The sequence below is a fragment of the Gymnoscopelus microlampas genome (genome assembly GCF_963454915.1).
Source record: "Gymnoscopelus microlampas genome assembly, chromosome: 19".
Classification (NCBI taxonomy): Eukaryota; Metazoa; Chordata; class Actinopteri; order Myctophiformes; family Myctophidae; genus Gymnoscopelus; species Gymnoscopelus microlampas.
The window spans coordinates 47,731,204-47,751,048 of NC_139956.1; the positions used below are offsets into that span (position 1 = coordinate 47,731,204).

General features: G+C 40.2%; 1 protein-coding gene across 1 annotated transcript; it reads left to right on the forward strand.

Annotated features, from left to right (window-relative positions):
* Window positions 1-3,233: 3,233 nt before the first annotated feature.
* On the forward strand, window positions 3,234-8,256 carry LOC311035135 (uncharacterized protein; the record flags this gene model as incomplete). The annotated part of the gene is made up of 5 exons (XM_084043217.1): window positions 3,234-3,328; window positions 3,885-4,201; window positions 4,470-4,589; window positions 5,651-5,776; window positions 6,578-8,256. 5 exons carry the CDS (start codon window positions 3,234-3,236, stop codon window positions 6,859-6,861), a joined length of 942 nt encoding a protein of 313 aa, XP_083899343.1. The 3' UTR covers window positions 6,862-8,256.
* Window positions 8,257-19,845: the final 11,589 nt, after the last annotated feature.

Below are 19,845 nucleotides of genomic sequence, written 5' to 3' on the forward strand. Positions count from 1 at the left end.
TTGAGCAATGACCACGGCTCATTTCCACCACGTTAAAAAGAAATGGTGGTATTAAGCTTTTAGTCTTAATATTTTTAGTTTTAGAGAGAGAGAGAGAGAGAGAGAGAGAGATACTGTACATACTGTACATACTGTACATACTGTACATACGAACAGCGCTATTATGTTCAAAGGTAAAAAACATACATAAAAACAATAATAAAATCTTCATTAAAAACAGACGTAAGGTCATATGTCGTGTGTGTGTGTGTGTGTGTGTGTGTGTGTGTGTGTGTGTGTGTGTGTGTGTGTGTGTGTGTGTGTGTGTGTGTGCTGGTGGCAGTCCTGAGACAGGCATTAAATGTGGCATGGTCCAAGTATTCCATGTTTGAGATTTCTGTAATTTAGTCTCATCAGTACAGACAGTGCTTCCATCTTACATGCCACTTAGCTGCAAAGGTGAGTGGGTGCATATTATACTTCATACGGTTATTATAGACTGATGGCTTTTCCGAGGACAGTGTTACTTGAGCTAAACTTGTGTTTTTGTTTGTCAAGGAAGTTTCAATAGTACTCAAGTACAATTTTGAAGTATTTTTTACTTTACTGGAGTATTTTCAGTACAATTTACTTGTACTTCTACTCCACTACATCTCAGAGGCAAATGTTGTGCTTTTTACTTCTAACAGAGTATTTCTACACTTTTACTTAAGTAAAAAAATGGAATCCTTCTTCGACCACTGAACTGAACACATATAGCAACAACAGAACAAATCCAACCTCTTCCTTAACTCTCAAGTCAAATGATTGTGTGCAATGTGATATACTTCTTTTTGATTTCTTCTTTATCTTCTTCTTCTTCTTTAAAAAGTTAAATGCTCCTTTAACATACTGTAGTGTTCTAATCTATTACATTCCTTCTCATTTGTAGGTACGAACTGATGTTGAAAACGGCTCATTATTCCCTGGGGTGAGAATTAAAGTCCCTATGCGACTGTTAGTCTAGTCTCACGCCAAGCACAACCACGCACACTCTCAATCACTCAAAATAATATTTCACACGCCAGACAGAGTTGCAAACAATCAACTCACTGTCAATCAACAATGCTTTGTCTTTAAGAAGACAATTATTACTCGCATGCATGCATGAAACAGGAGCAGAGAGATTAGTATATGAATGTCAGAAATGTTCAAACCTTCCGCATACTTTAGAAGGCAGTCATTGCCTCGAGGAATGGGATCTGAAAAATCTAACATCCTGATCACATGACCCGAGAGATAATGTGTACCGCTTTGTGTGAGTCTTGGACACAATCTTTAGGAGTTTGCAAAAAGTGTGTTTTGAAGAAAACGCATAATGGGCTTTACAGTGGGTGACCATTGACTTTGTCGTTCATTTTCTTGCTTCTCATGCGTTTCATGCAGGGCATGTATTATTTCCACTCTGTGCCACTAGGGGCAGCAGCGGTCTACTGCCTACAGCTGCCTACAGCCCACAGCAGACAGCAAGAATATATGTGTTACTAGTTACTGTATATCCTCTCCAAACTGTACATATCTTTATCAATTGCACATGTGTGCATTGATACAGTCTTGTTGTTTGCAATGCACTTTAAATGAAGTCTGCACCAAGTGAGGCTTGAACCGGCTACCTTGATGTTGTGAGACATTCACTTAAGCGGGAAGCCATTGGACCAACAGACCTGATCTACTAAAAATGGAGGTCAGACAGGTGATAATATTTCACGCAGTGGCTCAGGGGTAGAGTGGCCGGGTAGAGTGGCCGGGTAGAGTGAACTGGAAAACCGCAAGGTTCCCAGTTCGATCCCGGGCTGGGGCGCTCCCCTAGAGTTAGTGTCGAAGTGTCCTTGAGCAAGACGCTGAACCCCTAATTAATGGTAAATGGTAAATCAATCAATCAATCATCAATGTAAAGCGCTTCGGATAGAAGCGCTATAAAAATGCACCATTTACCATTTACGCAAATAGCTGAAAAATCCTGGGTTTAAGTGTTTTTCAAACTGCTCAAAATTGCGGACAATCTAAGGGCGGAGCTTACTGGTAAAAGTGATACATGTGTTCCTCATGAGTCAAGGCACATGTGTAAGCAGGTTTAATGGCTGTCGGTCAAATGAGGCATGACTTTGGCCTGTTTAAAGTTTGCATTTTCAAAAAATTGCTATAGCGCCCCCCTTTGACCAATTGGAGTAAGATTGGTTTCAGTGATATTTGGAATGACCCTGTACATTACTGCAAATTTTCAAAGAAATGTGAGTCTGCATGTATGTGTTAGGGGCAGATGAATAATTGTCATAAAACTGCAATATTCATTGGCTCATTAAAGCTTCATTTTTTCACTTAGAAAAAATCTGCTTGCACCGTTTGGTCGGCATAGGTCCAAAGTTCATGTGTAAAACGTTTTGTGCAGATTGCTCAAAAAACCCAGGAGGAGATAGATTTTATCAGCTTTTCATGTAATTCAAAATGGTGGGAGATCTAAAGGTCAGAGGTCAAAAGTCAGAGTGAAAGTTGTTCATCATGAATAGACGCATGTGTGTATCAAAGTTTTATGGCTGTAGGTCAAACAGGGCATGAGTTGTACCTGTTCAAAGTTGGCATTTTCAATTGAGTGCTATAGCGCCACCTTTTGACGAAAGATTGTGAGAATTATTTCTTGATCGTTTTTCATGACCATCTACCATATGGCCATGAACCGTGCATACGCTTTCATAAAAAGCGTATGCACGGTTCAGCCAGAACTGCGAAAAGTGGCAGAAGAAGAAACGGAATAATGCCAATAACAAAACGGGTCCATGCTGGAAGCCTGGCCCCGTAATAATGCCAATAACAAAACGGAGACATGCTGGAAGCCTGTCCCCGTAATAATGCCAATAACAAAACGGGTCCATGCTGGAAGCCTGGCCCCGTAAATATGTGATCGTATGACCTGAGGTTCAAGAGCTATTGGGCAAAACGTGAATATGCCTGTTAAAGGGCCACCATGAGGCCGATATGAAACATTTGGCATTTCTTCCATGGCCTAGTGGTAATGTGTGTGCAAAGTTTCACAGTAATCGGACGCTGCATTCATCATTTGAGGCATTATGTTCAAAACGGCCACTCTGCAAACCTTGGAAGCCAATCTTAGCCAATCAGGATGGAATATGAAAAATCGGCCCTTGGTTGTGAGCAGGGATTTAAAAACCTCAATGACTGCACTGGAGTTAGTGCCTTGCTCAGGGACACTTTGACACATGGCTGGGGCCTCCGGCATCCCAGGCAGGCTCTCAATGGGCCAAGGACCCATTGAGAGACAAACCAGGGACAACGCGGTGCACTGTGACGCATTGTGAGCTTGTAGATCGGCTATTTTTGACGGGATAGGGTTGTTAGGGTTGAAGTGGTTAATGTAAAAGAAAATACATCACAAAGATGCAAAGATGCACCCAAAGATTTGGCGGCCCCCCTGTAGTAACTCCCACTGTTGAAGACCCATGGTGTAGAGAGAAACCAGGAGGATATGTCCCAGTTGGACACGGCTATCGATAGGTCAAAGGTTAAGATCACAATCAAGGTCATAGTCAGAATCAGCTTACAATCTTGGTCAAAACTCAGGAATGGAGAGACGTGCCAAACGTGCCAAAATTCTAAAATAAATCTACAAAATTGAGGAGCAGGGAGACAAAATACCCCCAATTGTATAAGTTATATGGTATTAACAAACATACTCTACCATACATATTGTATAAATAATATTGTATTAACATACTCTACCATACAGATTGGACACAAGTAAATTGTATTCATTTTAGAAAAAAGTACAGTACTTGGGTTAACGTACTTAGTTACTTTCCACCACCAAGCATTTCCTGATAGATGGGGATTCCCCTTCACCCTCCCTGTAGATGTTTGTTGTCAGGTGACAGCTCTGGCTCTGCTTATATAAAGGCCTTTACCCCTACATCCTCTGTCTCAGTGTATCCAGTGCTACCCAACAGGTGCATCAAGAACATAGACATCCTCATGATGGCAAAGACACACATCCTGGTCCTCTTGACCTGGACAGTTCTGCAGTCTGTCGCCATATGCGACACCGCCGACACCTGCGTTGCAGTCAGGCCGTGCGACAACGCCAAAAACATCGGATCTCTGGAATCCACGACGGACAAGAAATTGGCTGAGCTCGAGGCTGCAGTGAACACACTGACAAAGCAGAATGCAGGTAAGCTCTGCCAATCAGATACCTTGAGAATTGTTTTGTTGATAAAAATCCAAAATGCAGTTCACCATAAAATAATATTATCTGACATTAACCATTCAATTTGATATCTCTAAAATGTCAGTGATACAATGTGTGCGTGTATTATCATTTTACCACAGCTAGATTTAATGCACAGCTGTAGATCATGTTTTGCTTACTGTGCAGTTGGGCATTAACACAAAGCATTTAGTGAAGCCTTTTTACTGGATATCTCTTAATGTGTTCACAGATCTCACGTCTAAAGTGAACGACAGGCAAGGAAGTTGCGTTGACTTTGCAACACTGAAGCTGGAAACTAAAGCACAACTGACCACCTTCAGCAATGACCTCGGAAACCTCAAGAGAGATGGTAAGTTAATAGTGATACCCGGTGAAGTGTGCAGGCGAAAGCAGTTGCAAACGTGGGGTTATTGCGCGTCCTGTCGTGCGTCCCGTGTATATATATATATATGTATATATATATATATATATATATATATATATATATATGGGAGACTCCTTTTACTGAACAAACACTCAATGAGTAGCCTACTATCAGAATACAGAGCTATTTAACACTTATTTTAACCAAAGTAAATCACTTACCCTACCTTTAAGAACTAGTAACAACTAAGGGTGGTGAGTGAGTTGAGTCCCACGCACGGAGAACAAGATGTCACCAGGCAGTATCACACAAGATCTGAAGTTTAATACACACATAGAGAATATATATATAGTATTGGACACATGATGTGACCAGGAGATATGAGACAAGGACAAAGACAGAATGGATAGAATAGAACATGCATCTCGTATCATTGTGCACAGACGTCAGTCTCTCTGATAAAGTAGTTGATGGTCATCGTATCACGGATATCAATATGCTTACGTAGATGAGATTCACCACATGTGTGTACTGGGTCAAGCAGATAAATGTCATAGTGATGTTTGGAAAAAACATCACTGCGTTCATGATTTGAGACATTTTATTAAAAACGGGCCACTCCTGCAAACTTTGGAAGCTAATCTTAGGAAAAATGCAGACAGCAGACACTCTAGTGAGTTTTTTACATTCCCGATACCTGCTACTATATATGTGCTGCACACAGAATGTATAATTGTTTCCTTGTTCAATTTGCAAGTATGTGCTGCACCGAGAAACTACCTTGTTTAAGATGACGATGATGATGATGTTTTGAACCCGGTTTCCTGCTTAAGTGATGATATTTTTAATATGGAGATAATAGAGCCTGCCTGCTTGCTCAGGGGATACATTGAATCTTGACCATCAGGTCACAATTTGTGTCGGATTTGAATGCTGTTGATTGATTGAACTGATTCATGGATTAACCAAAAATGTCAAAGAAAATGGAGTGAAATTATGAGAAATTGTAATGTTTTCTCCCTGCTCTCTTTCTCTTTTGTTCTCAGTTGGTCCGAAAGTGGGCTTTTCAGCATCGTTGGCAGATAGGAATAATGTGCTTGTTGGTGGATCCCAACCCCTCGTGTTCAAGAATGTCTTCATCAACAACGGCAATGCCTACAACCCTGCAACAGGTACTGAGAGCCACCTGAAATTGTGTTGCAGATTAAACTTTTTCATAGATTTCATAGATGGCTTCATAGACTTGTTTTGACAGCACTATCATTTCTAATGGATTCATGTTAATGTGTATTTTCAGACATTTAACCACTTAAACCGTCAATACTTAGTAAACTTTGGCTCTGTACTTGGTTCGCTCTTTATTCCCTTCACGCCAAACCTTTTCGTCGTACAATTGGCGATCTACAAGCTCAAATTCGCTTGTGAGCTTGTAGATTTGCCATTCAAGGGTTTAAGTGGTTAATGTAAAAAAATACAGAAATTTGTGCTCAAGTGGTTAATGTAAATTCACTTGACAGTAGTACCTACAGTCAAAGGTTATGCTAAAAGGATATAACATAAAAAGGGGAGGGGGCTTGTTTCCATTGTGGTCCATTATTGCACTCAATTCATCAGTATACATAGAACGGACACGGCCCCTAATGATTCCATATTAAAGGAATAGTTCAACCAAAAAGTACTTATTTTCTATCAATTACAAACCCCATGAAGCCTTGAATTCATGGAGATTTTTTTTTGTTTTTGACGTATTGCTGAGCCAATAATTTGGTATATTTCCGGTAGGAGACACAGACTCATTTGAGTCTCCTACCGGATACATTGCATCTTTCCACCGGTAATGAAATTATTGGCTTAGTAATGCGACAAAAACAAAAATATCTCCATGAATTCAATGCTTCATGGAGTGTGTAATTGATAGAAAATAATATATTTTTTGGGGTGAACTACTTCTTTAATGGTGATGTGTCTATCAGGTGTCTTCACTGCTCCGCTGAAGGGAGCGTTCCAGTTCACCTTCACAACGTTCGGCTACAGTGCTCATTACTCCGGGGCCAAGCTGTTGAAGAATGGCCATCAGCAAGTCACCACCTGGCAAGCCAAAGGAAAACATCACAGCGACAGCACCAGCGGAGCAGTGATTCTGTCACTCAATGCCGGGGACAAAGTGAATTTGATCAATTGGGGGAACGATTTTCAAGTATTCGACAATGGGAACCACCACTCTACTTTCAGTGGCTTCCTGCTCTTCCCACTGTAGACTGTACTGCCTGTAGACCAAAAGTGTTCTCAACCTTTTCAGGCCATGACCCCCCCCCCACCCCCCTTATATTTGAACTGAGGACCCCCCACCATGACAAGCACTTGGAATTAATTGAGCATTACAAGCATTACATTTAGTTTGACTCGGTTCCACAGATAAATATAGTAAAATATTGTGTGGCGTTGTGAACTTGTAGATATTTTTTCACAATGTTTACCTCTTACGTGACATTTGACAATTTGGCCAATGTGGTCCTAATAAGACCTTAAAAGTCATTTGATTGTAACTTTATAAATGTGCAGATACCCTGTAATACACTTACACTGCACGTTGGTTTGTTTACTGTTGAGTGAGAAAACAATGTTGCACATTAAGTTAATCATCTGGGGACCCCCCAACATAATTTTGGGATCCCCCTGGGGGTCACATCCCACAGTTTGGGAACCACTGCTGTAGCCTGTAGGCCAGTGGTTTTCAAAGTGGGGTCCGGGGACCCCCAAGGGGTACTTGGGGGGCTCCAGGGGGTCCCCAAGCAAAATGAGTTAATATAGCATCAAGATCAGTTTAACCCCTTCAAACCTATACCGTATATACATGTGGTATTTGAAATTAGCTGATCTACAAGCTCACAATGCGTCACATTGCGAGCTTGTAGATCATATTCTTGAATCGTTTTAACAACACAACTCATGTGTATATGAGGGTCTGCAGCCAAAAGCATATTAATGTTGGGGAATTGACATGAAGAAGTGTGAGAACCACTGGTCTATGCAGTTGAACACAAGAGGAAGTGTAGAACATAATGCTTTTTCAGATAAAACACCTAATATCCAATAGTGAAGCCTTTCTTGCCTTTCTTTTATAATTAGACTTAAAGGGGTATTTCACTTTAAAACACGTCTGGAGTAATTTTAACTTCTACTCTGGCTTTTGTGTTTCATCCAGGACAGTTTGTTTTAAGTTGCTTGATTCAACATTTAAATATTTGATATTAATTTTAATATTCATGACACTCCACACTTGTAACTTCAAACTCCATTTGAACCATTCCGGTGACTGATATTATCCTAATGCCTTATTTGTTCAATTACTTTTTTTCATTTTTAAATATCTACATATTTTTAGTTTTTGTTTTTAGTTTTATTAAACCATTAAATACATATTGAATGTATAACTTTAAACTGGTCTGGGGTGAAACACAAAAGCCAGAGTAGACATTAAAATGACCCCAGCAGTGTTTTGAAGTGAAATATCCATTTAATTGACCTTGCCTAATAGTATCTTCTTGATGTCATCCTATAGTTTAAGTCCTACTGGTTGTTTGGGTCTTACATTAAAGTACATTATTCTGGTGTGTTTTCCTTCTAAATAAATAATCCACTGTGCATTTAAGTTGTGTGGCCTGCCTTACACTTTTTCATAGATTTGTTTAGACTTGTTTGACAGCAAAATCATCAGTGTTGTATAGATTCATATTTTTTGTTTGTTTGTTTACACATTTTATGTTCTATTAATATGTTGGCAATGGTGGAAAAAGTATTCACCATTTTTTTCACAAGTAAAAGTATCAATACTGCAGTGTATAAAAACTCTGTCAGGTATCGGCAGAGTATTTATGTGACCTGTGTATGCAAATAGCATGTGCCATTCCACGCATATGATAGGCATTCCATGCATATGATAGGCATGTTTGCTGTGTAGCTGTGTGTGAATCCACGGAGACGATTGGTGGGGTAACTTCACATTTCGGAGAAGTTCCTCTTCTTGGCTGTATTCCGCTTCCTCATGTTAAAAAAACAGGTGGGGTGAAGCTCCGTCACATTTATCAACAGCCGGCAATTTGTACGCTGTAATTCACATGGTACACCTGCCTGATAAATCACACGTGGACGTGGTCGTAAACTGATTCCTGGGCTCTAATAGGGCTTCAGAAGTGCACTGCCACAGGACTAGAGATTACATTGTTGCGGATTGTACTGCTCAGCAATGCGTGTTTTTAACAATCTCGAGGTCTTACCAATGCACAGACATTTTAACGGGTCATCACATTGGCTGTTGAACATGAAATAATGCCTTTGATTTTATAATTTTTCCCTGTATGAGGGTGATTGACCGAGTTAGAAATGCGTGTGAAATTGCGCTGTTGGCAATGGCCACAGGGCTAGTTGCCAGATGGAATAGCGCTCAGAAAATGTGAGGGTGCTGGGGGAGGTAAGTCGGCCCGCGCGTACCAGCATATTGAGCAGATTGGGGGGCAGACAGGAAGCCCCTTATTTTGAAGACATTGTGCCAGCTGCTGGGAATCAGTTGATTGGGACCCAGCTCAGCTGTGGCACAGGGGTTAAAAACACTGCCTGCCTAACTGTCTCAGGTAAGGGAAGCAAGGCTTGAAAGAACCAGTGCTACAACGTGGGGACAAAAGTTAGTTTGTGTTTGTTACGGACGGAAGGGATGGAGATTATTAAAGGAGCACTGGTGGGGTGAGAAGGGGTGGTGAGTGATTCCATATCTGCTGAAGAGACATGCTATGACACTAACAGATCATTGTTTTTGATTGATTTCTGCCACTTGCGGTCAAAGTGTTCTCTTTTATTTTTATTCCTCTCATTACACAGTAGGTTCTGATATTTATTACTTGTCACCGTCAACCAGCTGAACTAGTTTTTTGGACTAGGTAATACCATATTATGTTCCATAGTTGATTCTGTTTTTCATGCTAATTATCAGTAGGTTTATAATGCATTAAAGACGTCATATAAAGTTTTACCACATTGTTCGAATGAATGAATGAATTAACAAATGCATTAAATAGATACATACATAAAACCAGTCTCTACATGCCAGTGGAACAATGGAAAAATAAACTTTCAAAACAGATGTACATGATAATGGATTAAATAATTAGGGAAATGGCACTTTCGATGTTGTATCCTGACAGCAGCAGCCATTCAACAGAGAGGGAGGGTGGGGGAAAATTGTTTTTCATGTCATTGTTTTCCATTGTTGACCTGTAGACAGTCCAGAAACACAACTGTCCAGTTCATCCACACTGAACCCAGTGTTGCCAGATTTTGTGCCAGAAATAAGCAACCAGTGGTTAGATTATTTTTTGTTCTGTGTGTGCGCCAGGCAGTGCATCTGTCTCCCTGCCTGTGTGTTGTTTGAGAAGGGCGCTAGGACCCAACGACCCAGGGGGTGCTGCTTGCTTGCACGTGTGTGTGTGTGTGTGTGTGTGTGTGTGTGTGTGTATGTGTGTGTGTATGTGTGCGTGTGTGCGTGCGTGCGTGCGTGCGTGCGTGCGTGCGTGCGTGCGTGCGTGCGTGCGTGCGTGCACATGACATGACATGACATGACATGACATGAGATGCGATGCGATGCGATGCGATGCGATGAGATGAGACACAAATGTGCGTTTTTTTTTACCGGGTTTGTTAGTTTTTTGGGTGTTTTTGTTAAATTAATTTGGTTAATTTTTTCTTCATCCCAAAAGTTGGGGGGGGGGGGGGGGGATATCCCTCCCCCAATGAAACTGAGTATGTCCAAATTTCTATAGCTGCTTATTCATAGTTAGCACTGAATTGATTGCAAACTACAGTGTATATACACACAGTCAATATCATTACTTGACTGAGTTGACTAACCTGTACAGGTGAGGCTGACTTTTAATAATAAGGGTAATAATAATAATAATAATAATAATAATAATAATAATAATAATAATAATAATAATAATAATAATAACAATAACAATAACAATAATAATAACAATTTCTGCCAATAATGATATCCCCATAACCAAGACACCAGGGTTAACTTGGTAAAAGTGTCATCTTTCCTGGTGCCCAGGAAGCACATATGGGCACAGCGTGAGGCGTTGTGAACTTGTAGATCGGCAATTCTTGGCATAAAGGTTTGGTGTATAGGGAAAAAAGAGCAGACTAGGTACAGAGTGAAAGGTCAAGTTTACTAAGTATTGACGGTTTAAGTGGTTAATAACAGAGTTTGTCTACAGGATAAACCCTGAGGATGGCAACAAATGCTCTGCCACACAGGGACAGAGAACAAGGACACCAAGAGGGTGGTGCAGAGGAAGATGATGTCCATCAGCAACATGTTGACATTCGGTCCTTGGGGGAGTTTGAATGAAAGACTTAATTAATTGAAAATCTGCCCCCCCCCCCTGCACTCTGTGTGTGCTAAGCCGTCACAGGGGCCTCATATGTTGAAGGCCCCCAAATACAAAGTCCACCATTGTGTGGACTTGTGCTCTATTTTCCAGACAACTGTGCATGTTTATCTCACTGAGCCCTTTAACACCTACATTATGGACTTCAAGTGAAATTGTGTTAGAAAATGTACCAAGACCCTCCAACTTCAATCAGATAGACCAGTATTCTGTTGACAGACATATATCGTCGCTTTCGGGTGGAAACCTTACATGTAGAAAACATACTTTAAACCTGTATATCAATTGATCCAAAGTAGTTATTATTTAGTCATAACCTCTTGTTAATACTTTTCATTGGTTCAATAGGTATAAAACCCACAGACAGACTTAACCTAATAATTTTTTTGGTCTCACTAAAGCCCAAGTTCAGGGGTATATTATATTATTCAGTCATGTGACATGCTCACTACAGTGGACTACAGTACAAGTACTTCCATGGGATGGAGCAGCAACCCTCTGCCAGGCCGGCCGGCCAATGGCTGGACGGAGTAAAAGCAGGAGACTATGTTTCACTCCTACAAATTACAAATTCAAACATTTTTCAAACGAATTTCATAATTAAAATGAAAAAATAAATCCACAAATTTAGCTTTTAAGAATAAGTGAAAATAGCCGATCTACAAGCTCGCAACGCGTTGCAATGCGTTGTGAGCTTGTAGATATGCTATTTTCACTAGTTTGAGTCCCGGGGAGACAGTGTGTGTGTGTGTGTGTGTGTGTGTGTGTGTGTGTGTGTGTGTGTGTGCGTGTGCGTGTGCGTGTGCGTGCTATCCGTCCGTGTGTCCATCTGTGAATAAGTGCAGTTGCAGTCACCTAAGTGCAGTTGCAGTCGCAACTGCACTGCAGTTGCAGTCCACCCCAAACGCCACTGACAGCTTTTATCAGATGCTTGTGTACTCTCTAACAAGACAGTAAATCTGTAGTGTGCACACGTATTGGACATTTGGACCTTTGAATGGCAGTGACTCTCACATTATATGAGGATATTTTGTTCTGTACACAGCATATCGTAGAGTTATTGAGGATCAAAGTGCAAAATGTACAACATATCTAAACTGATCTGCTGCCCCTTCTTCATGGGCTGGCAGATGTCTATGAGAACTCACAGCATTAAAGGAGTAGTTCACCCAAAGCATGACTATTTTCTATCAATTACACACCATGAAGCCCTGAATTCATGGAGATTTTTTAGGTTTTGTCGCATTCATAAACCAATAATTTGATGACGGGTCATCGGTCAGTAGGAGACTATTTGAGTCTCCTACTGGTCTTCAAATTATTGGCTCAGGAATGCGACAAAAAACGAAAAAATCTCTATGAATACAAGGCTTCATGGGGTGTGTAATTGATAGAAAACAAGTATTTTTTTGGGTGAACTACTTCCTTTAATCCTCAAAATAAAATGTATGTGTGTATATACATATATACACATATAACACACATGATATGGCTGATCATTGCATACAAGGACATTCAAATGTATGGCAACTTGATTGTTTATTGTTTATTACGGATCCCCATTCGTCATCACCGTAGTGAATACTGTTCTTCCTGGGGTTCACACAAAACAAGACAAAATGTATGTTACAATACAATATTGGAAAACTAAAAAAAAGTGCTCCTCGGAGCACAAGTCTCCGCCAGGTCAGGTAGGTTATTATGCCTCCTGGTGGCGCTATAATAGGCCAATGTGAAAAGGGTGCCATTTCTTCTTTCTTCACCTTTCACGGCAATCGGACACTGCATTCATGATTTGAGGCAGTTTGTTCAAAAATGTTGTTGTTGTTTTTACTCATTTTAACATCTTTTATGTATTTTTACTCATTTTAAGTATTTTTACTCATTGTAAGTATTTTTACTCAGTTTAAGTATTTTTACTCAAAAGTGTGTGTGTGTGTGTGTGTGTGTGTGTGTGTGCGCGTGCGTGCGTGCGTGCGTGCGTGCGTGCGTGCGTGCGTGTGTGCGCGCGCGTGTGTGTTGCACTCCTGTTTGTGTATAATTAGTGTAACTACTTGCATCTTTGTGTTGCAATCAGCCGCAGCTGTTGAGGTCATGCTCAGGTCATGCTCATACGGACACCCGTGAGGCCGTGCTCATACGGACACAGAGCTGTTGAGGCCGTGCTCATACGGACACAGAGCTGTTGAGGCCGTGCTCATACGGACACAGAGCTGTTGAGGCCGTGTTCATATGGACACAGAGCTGTTGAGGCCGTGCTCATACGGACACAGAGCTGTTGAGGCCGTGCTCATACGGACACAGAGCTGTTGAGGCCGTGCTCATACGGACGGACACTCATACGGACAAAGTCATGTATAGGGAGTGGTTGGCACCACTCAAAAATGTTTTCTTTGACATTGTAATGTACAGTATTATTAGACAGAGGGATGGTCTTCCTGCTAGGCCTTAGGCCTGTCACACCTCCAACAGTGCCCATGGTGGACTATGCATGGCATGGGCGTCCTCTTCCCTGAGCCAGGCCTAAGCCTGACCGTATACCAAAGATGTACTGTTCTAATTTACAGTACAATTTACATGATACTGATTTTAATTTATTCTCCCTTCTTTTACTTATTTTTTACACTTTTAAACTCCATACATTAGAGTTTCACCTCATATTTACATGTAGTTGTGTTGTGACAATAACATTGATTGTTTGTTTGATTGTTAGTTTGTTTGTTTGTTTGATTGATTGATTGATTGATTGATTGATTGATTGATTGATTGATTGATTGATTGATTGATTGATTCTATGGGCACATTAAATGGGTGGTTTAGTGTTAAGAAATGGCGCATTTATATTGCACCTTTTATCCAAAGCGCTTTACAATGTGCATTACATTCACCCATTCACACATCGATGACAGATGCAACCATGCAAGGCTCCAACCTGCTCACCGGGAGCAGTTAGGGGCTCAGTGTCTTGCTCAAGGACACTTCAACACTAACCCAGGAAGAGCTGGCGATCGAACCGGAAACATTTTGATTCCCAACAAGCGGCAGCTTATACCTCCTGAGCCCATTATTACCATTACGGTAATAATGTAATCAATGTTAAACATTTGGCAAGCAATGGAACAGGAGCGCACACCAGTAGTGAGGAGGTGCTGACCACAGGAGATCAAATATTTTCAAAGAAAGGAGGTCATACAGCTCATAGCCACGATGCTATAAATGATTTGATTATTTTACGGTCTCGCCTCCTGTTTTTTTAAGGTTTCGACAGTAAAATGTCTTCTTCAAGGTATTTATTGCGGCTGTATCTAGGCTGTTAAAAAGGCCGCGAGGAGCTAAACATGAGAGGTAGAGACACGTGTATGACACGCACGCAAAACAATTCAGGTCCACTCCAATCCTTGCGTTTTGACCATTTATTCTCCACACGACAACACGTTAAGTACCACAGTTCCCAGCAAACTATTAATACTAAACATGGATCTTTTTTTGCGATACGGTCAAATGAAATTGTCATCTCCCACGCTCACCCCCTCTCTCTGTCCAAATTCCCACACTACTGGGCCCAGGTGAACGCCATGATTCCTTATTAGCACGGCAGCGCCCCAGCTCTGTGATTACGCCCACCACCTACTAGCAGTGCAGTGCCCAATATGTCAATCAATGTGAAATACTAATGTCAATAATAATAAAACACGAGACTTGTGCCAAAGTCACATTATGGCTCCTACAGTATTCTTACCCTGTGCAACCTCCTTTCTTTGAAAACAATATTAAACATTTACAATTCATTTCAGAACCCACGAAGGCAGTTCATTAATGATTGAATCTGTGATTTCAGAGAACGGGTGTGGCTCCATTATTATAATATATTGTTTTAACATTTTCTGAGCACAAATGCTGTTCAGCCACCCCCCCGCACAATCACACATTAAAACCTGTGACTTGTCCAGTACAATCACAGTCACTGTTGGCCAGTGACGGAAGAAGTACTTCCATGTTTTACTTAATACTCAATACTGCAATGTACTGTAGATATACTCTGTTACAAGTAGAAGTCCCATATTTAAAGTACTTTAATAAAAGTACAGAGGTATCGGCATCAAAATAAACTCAAAAGTAAAGTATAGTAGTCATTGGGCAGAATGTCCCATTTCACATGTTCAAAATGTATTAAAAAACGTATTGAAAATAGCTGATGTACAAACTCACAATGTGTCGCAATGTGTCGCAATGCGAGTAAATGACTAAAAATACAATATTTTCCTTTGAGTTATAGTGGGGTAGAAGTAAAAGTATTGAAAATTGTAAATACTGAAGAAAGTAAAAATACCTCAAAATTGTTACTTTACACCACTGCTGTTGGCCACTGAGCATCAGTGCTTTGCTCAAGGGCACTTCAGCAGTGTTGAGGGAGGGGTGAGTGCCTGGTGGTCATTCACTTCCACAGCCAGATTGTTCCGGTCCAGCAAGCAAGCGCCTCAAACCGTAAGGATAACGCTGCCCCTTGTTCATCTTCATAAGCTCTATTCAGAGGGGTTGGGAAGACCCAGGTTCTGGAACCCCCTACTGTATGTGTTGGTGACTGAAGAGAAAAAATAATGTTTCTGCAGTGCATAGATAATACTCCTGATAATTATGAGTTTATAAACCCATTAAGACCTGAGGCTGATTCTACAAATGCCTTCTAAATCAGTAGTTCTCAAACATGTTTGTGCCAAGGACCTACAAATTGATTATGTTTTCGGCCGCGGAACCCCATCTGAAAAAGTTACAAAAGTATTTGTCATGTTTCAAACACTTTCAAGATTTTTCAAAAATGTAAAAATAAATAGCAGATGTACTGTACAAGCTTGCATCGCTGCACGAAGTGAAAGCTTGTAGATCTGCTATTTTTGAATAGCCAACGCTAAAATCTAAAATGACACAGTTTTAATGGGTTAATGATCATATGAGAATGAATAAAACCGTAATTGGACATTGACCTTTATTTTCGATAAGCCTCTTATATTATTTTTCTTGATTCACTGGTAACTACCGTTGCAAGCAAATGTCTTTGTATGCCTTATATTGCACTTTGAATTGCCTTTGTGTATCAGATAACTAAATGTGGCTTACCTTTACAAGTAAGTGGTGGGGTTAGATGTGTGCATACTGACCAGAAATGTTATGCCGTAGCCAAAGCTAAGCTGTGCTCTTCATCTCATATCCAAAGTATTACTATAGTGATGATGAAAACAGATGCAATTGTGTCCTTCAGTGTCTGTGTTTGAACTGGAGTATTTAACCCATTAAAACCGGCAAAGCATCTATATCGTTTTAGATTTTACTATGTATACAGTATATATAGCAACATACGTTTTTTCAGAAAACTCTTAGGATTTAGAACAGTGGTTTAGAACAGTGGTTCTCAAAAATAGCAGAGATACAAGCTCACAGCGCGTCAATTTGTGCCGCGCTGCAAACCTGTACATCTGCTATTTTTGGAAATGTTTTGAAAAAAAGAGTTGATCTTTTAAAACAATAATCTTCTCTTCTGGGTACCGCAACCAAATGTATATCATTTTGGGGATCCTTGGCACAAAAGAGTTTAAGAACTACTGATTTAGAAGGCATCTGTAGAATCGGCTCAACCACACTGGTCCCTGTAACAGCATAATAAAACCTTTCAAACATTACCCAAACCAGTTTGTCTTACAGTATATCAATTACCAGAGAGACTCTTATCTCTACCTGCATGTTCAAAGTTAGATTTTCATGTGATTTTCTCTGAAATCACATGACCACTGAGGGACCTGCCTTTTCATGATGTAGGTAGAACTGGCTTCAATTCTCCACAACTTCATCTGACAACCAGACAGAACAGGTAGGAATTATACATAACAAACTTAATGATGACTTGTTTCTTGATATTCTGCGCTAAATTGAGATACATGTGGTGTATATGAAACAAAATATAATAGCCTACATAAAAGTCACATGCCAGCAGAAATGCCTGGGGAAAAAAAGTCACTTTTTATTTTTTATTTTGTTTTACATGTAGGTTTTTAAAGTAAATAAAGACTATAGACCTTTAAAAAAAAAAGGGAAAAATAATCTGTTGAGGATACTGTTACATGACATCTGATGTCAATCTTAACACACAGTCTGGTCCAGGGGTCAGTAACCCCTGGACCAATTTTCTAAACCGAAAATCCTTTCTCTCACTTATGCCAGTGTGCCAGTGATCACCCTCCCCTGTGCCAATGTTGCCTACCCCTGGTCAACAAAAAAAAAGTGTTCAAAAATATCAATGATATGAATGGTAAATCATCAATTCATCGATTTGCACACACACACACACGCACGCACGCACGCACGCACGCACGCACGCACGCACACACGCACACACACACACACACACACACACACACACACACACACACACACACAAGCTTCCACACTCCCTACACAAAATAGCAGGTCTACAAGCTCACAATGCGCCACAACGTGTGTGTGTGTGTGTGTGTGTGTGTGTGTGTGTGTGTGTGTGTGTGTGTGTGTGTGTGTGTGTGTGTGTGTGTGTGTGTGTGTGTGTGTGTGTGTGTCCACTGTAGCTGGAACTGACGAACACCACATCCAGAGACCAGAGTCTCCAACACCAAGCTGTGAGTCTAGTGAGGGACGTGGGTCTGAAGATCCTCCTTACTTCAGCATGGGACATGGACCGTCAGACTCAAAGTAAGATCACTGATCTCTCAATGTTAATTGTAGTAATAAAGGTATTATTAAAGTAGGCCTATATCAAAGTGCAAATAAAGGTATTATTAACCTTATTTGTATAGCGTATATATATCACAGTGCAGATAAAAGTATTATCAACTTTATTTGTATAGCGTATATATCACAGTGCAAATAAAGGTATTGTTAACTTTATTTGTAAAGCTTATATCGCAGTGCAAATAAAGGTATTGTTAACTTTATTTGTAAAGCTTATATCACAATGCAAATAAAGGTATTATTAACCTTATTTGTATAGCGTATATCACAGTGCAAAGACATTACAATTTACATGCTAATTAAACATAAAAGAATGAAGGCAAACATAAAGAGAAAGCTAGGAAAGGGTGAACAGATTTTTGTATCATTTTATTTGCAGTGGGAACAATCACCATGTCCAGAGACCAGATTCTCCAAACCCCAGCCGTGTAGCTATGCAGAGACGTGGGTCTAAAGATAGACCTTCTGACCTCAGTCACAAAGTAAGTTGAATGATCTAGAAGCAAAGGAAACCAAAGTTCTGCTTGTGGTGAGGCAGACTAGGGAAAAACTGAGGCACTATGTCTTCAGATGAAAAAATATTGATTTATTTTAGCAGATGAGCAACAAGCTGACCGACGCGTTTCGACACTTAGGTCTTCAACAGGGTCTTAACAATCAGGGTGATTAGTCACTCTTTCAGAGTAGGTTGTGGGTGGCAATCACCAATGAAAGGATTACACACAAATTACATCATCATATGCAAAATAAATGAAAATACATAATTTGCAAAAAAAAAAAAACATAATAGCCTACTTATGCACACCATAAGTGACAAAACCAACACCAAAAGTAAAAAGTTAACTGGGGAAACAATCATCACAGTATCAGGAAATCAGCTATAAGAACGGCAAAAAGTCAACTTCATCATTTAGGCCTGGAAATGTAGTGGCTTGTAGAGTGACAATTCAGAAAACCTGCCTTCAGCACCTTCAGGTGCTATAGCACCTGACGAAGCCAACATGGCGAAACGCGTCATCTGGAGTGTGCGGTGCCTTCCAAAGAGAAGCAGTGGGAAGGTTCCTGCTTTCTTTCTTATGCATTATCTTGCCTAAACCAGCTACTCTACCCTGGATGTGCACGAGAGCTACTTGTTTGATATATATATATATATATATATATATATATATATATATATATATATATATATATATATATATATATATATATATAAGCCTCTTTCAATTTCCCTGGAATGCCAATTTCCCTGTGACATATATCACTCGTCACCTTCCTAAAATAATGGAAGATGTTGTCATAAACTTCTTGGGTGAAATGATTAAGAAATATCATACAGCTTGTTTTGGTTCAGTTCTTTCTATTTTCTGAAAAACTTGATAAAATGACAGGCCATTATTTTAGCAAGGTGACAACATGTTTTCACCAGTTTGGTCATAAAGGTAGGGCAACCAAGAAGGGACAACTTCTGATCCTTATATCTCTGCTGTCCAGCCCGAAACTGCTAACTCCAAAACGCTCATTGTTCAGGAAACGAAAAAACAAGATATACGTTTTTCAGAAAATGAAGAAAACCTTATATTTTTAAAACAAAGCAATACTACCTCGTCAAAGTTGGTATAGTGACTGTATATATTGTGAGATACTTGCATGTGTCATTATATTATCAACACTTTACCCAAATCGCGGGTAAATCAACACTTTACCCAGCGTGAGTGGAGTTAGAAGTTTCAGACGAGCAGAAATCAAGCTGAAATGGAGTTAGGTGTCCAAACAACAGTAGCTCCACTCGCTGCTGAGGGAGAGGTTTCAAAAGGGTACAGATTCCCAAAAGCCAACAATGGATCTCCAAGCTCACAATGCATCATAACAACGTGTGAATTAATGCCCTGATGCTTCATGACACTTATTATATAGGCCTACAACAATAAACAGGACTTTAAATATTACAATAACTTCTGCTAAGAGGTAGTAGAACACTAGCGCGACAGAAATGCTATGAACGTCTTTCTTCTTATCACAATGCTCTCCTCATTAAACAC